This window comes from Asterias amurensis, chromosome 7 (assembly GCF_032118995.1).
Source record: "Asterias amurensis chromosome 7, ASM3211899v1".
NCBI lineage: Eukaryota > Metazoa > Echinodermata > Asteroidea > Forcipulatida > Asteriidae > Asterias > Asterias amurensis.
In genome coordinates this window covers 9,675,884-9,685,559 of record NC_092654.1, presented here as the reverse complement: position 1 = coordinate 9,685,559, position 9,676 = coordinate 9,675,884, and the positions used below count along the sequence as shown (strand labels likewise).

General features: G+C 39.2%; 1 protein-coding gene across 2 annotated transcripts in view; it reads left to right on the top strand.

Moving 5' to 3' along the window:
* Positions 1-1,524: 1,524 nt before the first annotated feature.
* LOC139940140 (voltage-dependent L-type calcium channel subunit beta-1-like) overlaps positions 1,525-9,676 on the top strand; it is a 103,435-nt gene continuing 95,283 nt past the window's right edge. For both annotated transcript variants that reach the window (XM_071936396.1, XM_071936395.1), the window contains exon 1: positions 1,525-1,834. In XM_071936396.1, the coding sequence (XP_071792497.1) occupies positions 1,712-1,834 (123 nt within the window). In that variant the 5' untranslated portion in view covers positions 1,525-1,711. The remainder of the gene's footprint in view (positions 1,835-9,676) is intronic.

Here is a 9,676-nt window from a genome sequence, read left to right as displayed (position 1 = left end):
CACATATTGACGAATTAATAGCGTAAGGCCTAATACACGAAGAAACTTTAGTGTCAGACTTATTGAACAATCCGTGATGCACATTTATTTGCTAATCAAATTAACCCTTGAACAAAAAACGATCCCAGATCATCTAAGGCATAATGCATGATTTTTTCAAGAATACAAAACTATGGATGCATTTGCCGTTTTACGACTCTATATTTTGGGACATAGGCCTACAAGCTTGGCATAAAAAAATGTGAAAATCCTTGTTTAAATATCCTCGTTTTTATGCCACATACAGCTGGATTTATTAAAGTCGTCTGTTTAGCATCATTTAAAATGGAAACACTAAAGACTGTAGACGCACAAGAGCTGCATTATATTGACATCCACTCTACACAATTTCAATGCACTGTTTTGTTTCTTTACAAAAAAAATTACCCACGCTGAGCCTTAGAGTTAATCCAGCTCATGAATTATTCAGTACCACGCAAATATCGCTCATGAGTCAAGCCTAGTCTTAGTGCGAGACGTTTCTCGTTTTCCTTTCACGCAGAGCGCGGCCAACTCACCAAAAGCGACCACACGGCCGTATATACACTCACCAGTATACGGGCAGTCAATACGGGCGCTGAGAAACGTCTTGCACCAAGACTATTGTCAAGCCTGGGGGCCTCTCCCTCTACCAGCACCTTTTTCTGATATGAATTTTGTGGAGGTATTTTACAGTGGCCTCTGTTACATCATCTGACGTCAACACACTACAATTTCTAGAGTTTATCTCGAAGTTATTACCAACTGTAGACTTTGATCAAGTACAAGTAGTTAGTTGCGGAAAGAGGTTGTCGTGGGGGGGGGGGTGGTTGACTTTCATATACGTACTCCGCATACTGCCAACGGCTAAACATAGATATTTTTTAGGGCAGCACGAGATAATTTTGTACCATACCTGGGGGGGCACTTCCGTTTTGTAGTTTCTGTTTGAATTTTTAATATAGAAAAAAGAGAGTTTATTACTAGTTTGCCTATTATCCTGTCTGCGTGTAAAATATTTAATAATATATTTTGAATATTGAAATTACTACACATCTCAATTTTTCTAAATTGAGATCATTAGAAAGACAAATGCACGGGTTCAGGTGAGTGCAGGTCGCAGAAATTACACTATTCATCCGGGGTTTTATACGTATCAGATAATAACCAATCAAGCGGCACTTCTTATGAAATGACGTCGACAGGTGCATTATAGATGTTACTACTTTAAGGGGGGGGGACTTTCTGACTTTAAATAAACGGCAGTCATGAAAATAGAAACAACAATTCCAATAGTAAATCTCTTAAAAATAAATAATAATGTATATAATAAAACATCTTGGAAACGCTTTGGTGGTGACTTTTTAGGTCCGCCAAATGAAAAACGAATTTTTCTTAGGAAGTGTTCCCCTCCATGAACAAAATACTAACACCCCTATAGTGAAAGTGGTAGCGATGGCAGCCATTTGCCTTCCTTCGCACACAGTCGACCTAAACATTATATGACACAAACGCTGGAACTAAGTAATCAAGGCGAAATTCCCGGGCCTAAAAACATCATTTCAGCCCACATTGTTATCACACATTTACTGACAATGACTGTTTAATTTTGTTTGCCCCGATGTTTCATCAGAGGATAAAATACCTACAGGAACCATGTTCTAGCCGGCGATAAACGAAAGGATTGAATTTTATGCCGGGAAATATGGCTCGTTCCAGTTCTAGTCAGCGAGATCTGGAACAAGTGAATGATCGAGGAGTTAGTTCCAGCGCTGGCAGTAACAACAACATTCAAGTCTCTTCTACACATCCTCAGGTAAATTAGTAACAATCAGTATATTTTATGGGATGTTTAGTGGAAATTTTTCTATAGATTCAGCTATTCACGGACCGACTCACTCAAAACATGGCGCTGGCATTTTACCCCCGTCGTTACTTGCCAACGTCAAAAAATGATCATGGACTTGTTTGTGTGCGTTACGTACGGCAGCCGTAATGTACCAATGCTCCATGGGCTAGCTGTACACAGAACAAACATAACGGGTGACTGATTAGTGATAAATGTGTAACGGCATACAGTTAGCATTTATTGTAATGTTTAGGCCTGTATAAGCGATAGTTTACTGCATACATAACACTTAATAAAAAGAACACTTTGCCTTGGATCTGTCGAGTTGGTCTTTGAAAAGCAACCGTTTGTTAATGTTTTAAAATGCATGGTTAGATTTAGAAAGATGTTGTATTGTAAGTTGTAACTCAAAGTCAAAGTAGAATACCATGATCTACACAAATTTTCCTCGAAATTGCATGGTTTTCATTTTACTTTGCGAACTAACACGGTCGGCCATTTATTTATGGGAGTCAAAAATTTGAGTTTGACTTCCATAAAATTAATGGGTGACCGTGTTAGTCGACGAGATTTGCCTTAAAGTTCTTCCCCAAGTTGAAATCGACCATTTTAATACACCTATCAATTGTAAGACGCACTGTAGGACCCCCGGGGAGGGTTCGTCAAGTCTGCGTCTTGACTCAAAAAAATGCAGTGGGTACGTCAAAATCGAATAGTGCTCAGTCAAAAAATCTTTAAGAGGTGCGTCGAGGTACGTCATGTTCCGTCGATGTCCATTTCAACATGTATTTTGTTTATTTGGTGGAGAATCAAATAATGAAGCCACCTACCCCTCCCCGCCTTCATATGATGTTGGTATTTGCAGACATTCCAACCTTTCAATGCCACAATCTGTGAGGTCTCTCTTACGACAAAACTCATCTGTTGATATTTGCTTGATTTAATGTGACCACGATCATGATTGCAATCGTTTATTTTGCAGTGAAACACAGATCCGCTGTCGCTCATCTGTTGAACAATCAACAAATTTGCGCAACAACTTTGTGCGCAATTTATAACTTGCGCTATGCAGAATAGGCAGTTCCAATTGTGTATCGGGCACCAGTTTGCGCACCATCGTGTACACTAGGCCTGGGCGAATTATTCGAATATCCGGTTAATGGCGAATAGGTTTTCCTATCCGTAACCGCAAATGCCTTTTTTTTCTTAACCGGATATTCGCATAGGGCGCGAATAGCTATTTATAAACCGGATAGTTCTGTAATTACAACCAAGTAACCGGATATTCTTTTAATATCCGAATATCCGCGGACATCGGGCGACAACTGATATGAATGTTTTGTCTGAATCCTTATGAAACTTCTATTAAGACAGCATAAAACAGCATAAATTAAGTATTTAACTATGCTCACCTCCGTGAAGAGTTAAAACAATGACATTTCTGACGTTTTTTGTTCAAAGATTACGAAAGTTTTCCTTCACGTAGAGTCAATCACGATAAAAAGAAAAAGCAAATCGCCATCTTTAAATTAGATCCGGTTATTTTAATGAATGAACCGAGTAACACTGTCTAAAACTAATATCAATCCGCCCATACGATCTCATTGACAAACGAACAGAGCCCTCTAGCGGCAATTTTTTTATTTATTTAAAAAAAAAAAATGTATAGCGCCCTCTAGCTGTGAAAAAAACTATTCGAATATCCGGTTAATTTCGGAAAGTTGGCCAGCGGTATCCGAATATCTAAATTTCACTATTCGCCCAGCACTAGTGTACACACGTGCGCGCTGTGCTTTGGATTGTGGGTATTCGGGCCCCTCTGTTTTCTGTGCGTTTTAACAGCTAGTGCGCTGGGAACCGCTCGTCTCGAAAATCAACTGGTACAACCTCGGAACACCTCAACTCGTGCTTCGCTTGCCCTCGGCACCTTGCTCTGGACAGACCAGACTGGCCGCTGGGGCTGAGCGAATGCATGTACTTGCAAAACCGGGAAACTCGTAGGTATAAGGTTGAATTATTTGGTATTCACTGCGCCTGCGTCATTTACAAGAGATTTTATGTGCGTCATTATGTCCGTCCGTGGTGCGTCGTTTTTTCGCGATTGGTAATTCAAAAAAACGTTCGGAGGACCGTCCAAATCTGCAACAAGTGTGTAAATTTTTTTTGACTCAGGGTGGGTCTTTGGACACGCAAGTCCGACTCACACTATGGACAGTGACGCACCCTCCCCGGGGGTTCTGTAGTGCGTCTTACAATTGATAGATGTATAATGTTGCAAAGGGGCTCATTCCGTGTCAAATCACCCAATGGGTTAAACCCTACCCTCTTCAAATTTACTCAAATTTGGTTTTTAGGGTAATCATGGCTCAACAAGCTCAAATTTCAAATTTCACCTCCATCGGATAAACAGTTTTCGCGCTATGGCATGCTCTTTCTCGTTGATTTCGGTCAAAATGCGCCTGACCTCCAATATTCAAATGACCATGAATCGGTAACCATTGGGTGTAATTAATTGTCTTTGGAAAGTAAATTGCACAGGGGGCCTAAGCTTTCCAAATCTGCCATTACTTTTTTTTTGTAGGAACTTGTTTAGGTTTGACCTGTACTTTGACCTGAATTTGACCTTGTGGATCATGTGATCTGGCGATGAACCTCCACGAAAATTTACCCCCATATGTTTTTTCCACAATATCAAAAAATAAGAGATACATGTACACTGTACATGTATAACACTTTTGGCTTGCTTTCAAACCCAACTCAAAGTTGCCTTACTTGCCTATTCCTATGTATTATTATGTACACTACATACCTGTTCATATGTCACGCAAGGCTATGCAATACAAGCAAAATCACGTCAACGTAATCCACATTACTAATTGTTGTAAAGACAACAACTTAGATATTTGAATAGGTTGATTTTAATAAGATACTAAATTGAATATTTTTGGTTTGGCCCAAAATTATTTTCAAAATTTCTTAGTTCCCTTGTTCTAAACCTATCTGTTTATTAAATGTTTCTCTGTTAATAATAATAATAGTAATAATTTTGGCATCTTATAATAGCGCACATGTTCGTCACTCAGTGACGCTCCTGGCGCTGTAACATACAGTTTCCTGCAAGATGTGGGACTACATGTACATTTGAATTATGAGACCTAATTCAGATAGCACCATGTAATGTTTTACAAAGTGCTGCGTTTGGCGCAATTTGCTGCTGATCAGACCAGGAACACCGGGGCGAACCCCTTCTTTTTTCGATTAGTGCACTGGGACCAACGGCTTAACGTCCCATCCGAAGGACGAAGCAATGGTGAAGTGTCGAACCCATGGGACTCGAACCCATACTCTAATATTTTATATAATATTGTTATTATAAATTGAATCTTGAGTATTTTGGCGAGTTGGATCCCAGGGTCTATTTTTAGCGCTGTAAATGTTGTAGAAATGAAGGTCTGGGGCTTTTTGTTGTGGGTCAGGTGTTAAAAGAGTGCTCTCGCACTAAGTTATTTTGAAGCCTGTATTTAGTATTTAGATGGTTAAAAACCACCAACCCACTTATATAGGGGATACACCCTGACATTGCAGGTAAGGCATTGTTAGGGTTGACCTTCACACTCTAGTGGAGCTACACATGTGGTGAACAACATGTACATACTGTACAGCCTTCTCGAATCCAGGGATTAAAAAAGTACAGCACATGTAGGTACCATAGAGTAAGGACAGTACTAGGCAACACAGTGTTGGAGGGTTGTGGCAAAGCGACATGTACATTTGTAGGACCACGCCGGCTGTTTTAACAGGGTCGTGGCTGTGCGATAAAGAACTTAGCCGAAGGTGAGGTTCTTTATCGCATGGCCACGGCCTTGCTCTTTTCAACTGGCCGTTTAAGACAGACTCACTACTCTTTTATTCCCATTCAGATGCCCCTTCTTTTTTTTTAAGTATAATAATGTTGGAAAATCCACAATAAAAACTTGTAAATTTCCAAACTCTTTCATGTTATCAGGTGCGCATTCTAAAAACTATTAGAATGAGCACCTGATAACATGAGGTGTGCACATTCTAATAGTTAAAACTATTAGAATGAGCACCTGATAACATGAGGTGCGCATTCTAATAGTTAAAACTATTAGAATGCGCACCTGATAACATGAGGTGCGCATTCTAATTGTAAAAACTATTAGAATGCGCACCTGATAACATGAGGTGCGCATTCTAATAGTTAAAACTATTAGAATGAGCACCTGATATCATGAGGTGCGCATTCTTATAGTTAAAACTATTAGAATGCGCACCTGATAACATGAGGTGTGCACATTCTAATAGTTAAAACTATTAGAATGAGCACCTGATATGAGGTGCGCATTCTTATAGTTAAAACTATTAGAATGCGCACCTGATAACATGAGGTGCACATTCTAATAGTTAAAACTATTAGAATGAGCACCTGATAACATGAGGTGCGCACTCTAATAGTTAAAATTATTAGAATGCGCACCTGATAACATTAGGTGCGCATTCTAATATTCATAAATACCTCAGACAGTTTCGCTATATCTATTGGTGGAGAGCGCGTCACGAGGGGGTGTTTAAACTGTTGATAATGACAAGTGTTTAAAACCAATTGTGAGCGGAGACTCTGCGCTAGTCTTGATGCAAGACGTTTCTTGTTATGGGCGATGCAGGCGCTGTCGGTGAGTTGGCCGCGCTGTGTGTGACAGGAAAACCAGCGAATATGCACCAAGTTTTTACGCGCATGCGCATGAACAGAACCGGAAAACACACGCGTATGGACGTCGTATGTACATATGTGCATGTAACATGTACATAGTATAGCCTACTGAACATACCATGGAGGTGGAAACATACAGAACTCAAGCGCTCGGAAACGGATAAGTTTGACAGAGTTTCTTCCTTTATAACGCCTTTTAACCAAAAAGGTATTTATGAGTGGGAATCAAAGTGTGTTGAATCGGTTTTCAACTAGTGGTTTAAACCCGCCAAGGCCTGGTTCTTTATAATTTACCTTGACTTCGTCTCGGTAAAATTATCAAGAACCAGGCCTCGTTGGGATTAAACCGTAAACCTCTTCACCACACATTGATTCCCTTAATTAAAACTATTAGACTGCGCACCTGATAACATGACAGAATTTACATACTGGTACTCAATGTAAAAATGTACCAGTATGAGTACCAGTATGTTTTTACTTCATTAACGCCTTGCGCATTAAAGTTTTACACCTCATGCTTACATGTTTAAACATGGCATGTGATGCTCTCTTGACCAATCAGAGTGGATAACTGTCGCGGGTATCATAAATGCAGATCGGTCAACCTGTATGGGAGTGGGGATTTTAAGACATCAAGGTTATTACTTTGTGAACATTGACTCCTAATGGCTATCACTACACTTGTAAGCAAACACGCACACTAAATAAACTTGCACACAAGTTTAACAAAAATGTATGAGTTGGCATGTTTATGAATTGGTGTGCGAGAGTGGGGTCCTTTTTCAAGTTGACCAGCGATCAATTGTGGCTGTTTAAATGTTTGGATTATATTTCACTTCATGTCATTGTATCCACCCTGCTGGGTGTTCAAGGCGCAGTGGTAAAATACCATGTGTAGCTGGTTAATACATTTTTTACATGCTAAAACTGAGACTAAAATAATTTTTGTGACAATGTTTTACTCATTTCTCAAAAACTACAGCACCTCAGCAAGTAATATTTTAAGGGAAGCTTTCAATTATCATTGTCTTCAAACCGATTAAGTTTAATGTAAATCTGTGGACATTGTGTAAAAAGTTACCTGTTCCCAACATGGGTAACACCTTGTGTCAGCATTATGTCATGAATTGAGGTACAGTTGTATTTTTATGTAGCAATGAATGGTAATGTTGCTGGTACATTAGAGTGTTTGTCATGTGGTTCCCCTGTAAAGTTCTAATTTAGAAAATTGTCCATGTGGTCGTACTGGCTACGTTCAGATTGAAACGCTTGGACCATCCATTTCAAATACGGACCAGTGAAAAAGCTGACAGACCAGTGAAATGACAAGCTACATGTGCGGTGTATGTGTAGCTTGTCGTGCTGGCCGGTCACTAACAATGTTCAGAGCAAACCCTGCCAACAGTGTCTGTACACATGCATGAATGTGACAGGCCTTGAATTACACGCATGTCAGGTACAGAGACAATGGCCTCCATTGCCCGGTTTCTTGGTCTTGGTGCCCCTTCAAAAACATTGTCTTTAAGGTTTCCCAATGGAAGTGCCCTTAGCAAAAGGAAACAGCCTTTCCCTTTCAAATATGAAACTCCAGGCCTGATGTTACATACATATTGCAGAACATTTTATTTTGAAAGAACATAAAACTGCTCTGCAATATGAGCTGGTACATAACATGTAGCAGTTCCATGAAATGGGCCCTGCTTCATTACATTAGTACCATGGTAAACAAAAATGTTGACAAGTGGAACAGTTTTCTGATTGAATCAATTCAAGTTGTGTGCCCTTGAGCCCTTTTCACATGGCCAAAATGTAGCCAGGGTCCCTTGCTACAAAATTTACAAGCGTGGATTGTTTATTTTTTGTTATCACCGTGTGTGACTGATTTTGTGGGCTTTCCCACTGCAAAGTTAAAAAAGTAACAACCCTTGTGTGACATGAGAGTGATATGACGAATTGTTAATCCTGATCACCTTGATTGGACAAGATAGCACAAACAATAGCACGCGCTGTATGGGCATTTTCACTTAGGCAATGCTCAATAAACAAGGGTTCCTTTCACAGAATGATGTAGCCCACGTCCTTGGTCAAAACTTCCACTAGCGTAATATTTTGTCAAAGGTCTGGACCTCAGACAAAATGTAGCAATGTTGGACAAGATTTGACAACAAGGGACCCTGGACACCTTTCACAAGTGGTGCATTTTGTAAAATCTTACAACCACGCTACAATTTAGCAAGGGACCCTTGCTAAATTGTTCACGTGTGAAAGGGGCTTTGGTATACTGTTTAAGGTTACATTAAAAATTACTTTGTTTCTTGCATGATAAACAGATGCAAATTTAAGTTCTAAACTCTCAAAGAAAAGAAATCAAAACGCGGAGAAATGCACTTACCACAATACCATATTTCTGTTGCAAGAATGTCATTGGTCTTTACGGCGTTTACGCAATGGATGAAAGGGCTGAATATGCAAATTCTGACCTTCTACTTTGTCATGACTTGCAAGATGATGAAATACTAAATGTCAACAATCTTTTAGGAGGGGGAAAATATTTCACAACTTAAGGCCAAGAATGTAGGTCAGCTTCTGCAATGATTACTGGCTCTTCATGAACAGCAGTGCAACATCACAATCACATTACAGGTCTTAAGTTTCATTGGGAAATAGTTTATGTACAAAATATCTTCCATGTAGCATTTAACAATGCTTTGTTCTTATGTTTAGTAAAATTAATGTACAAATTTAGGAAGTACATGTGAAACAAAAACTCTTACACTCAGAAAAATATTTACACAAGTTGTGTAAAAAAAACCATGTTTTAGAGGCAGGGGGTGAACCTGCTAACAGTTAGGTAAACTTTTACCAGTTCGTTGCAGGGTAAAACTTACACAACAAATACCTACAAACTTACTTCGTTTAGGAGTAAACATATTTACTTAAATTTTAAGTAAACGCTAGATATGTAAAATATTACACATTGATTGTGTAAACCTTACACTTTTATGACATGTAAAACTATTCCGCGTTACCCTTTTTATGGGTTAAAACTTTAATTTACCTTATAGCTGTGTAATTAT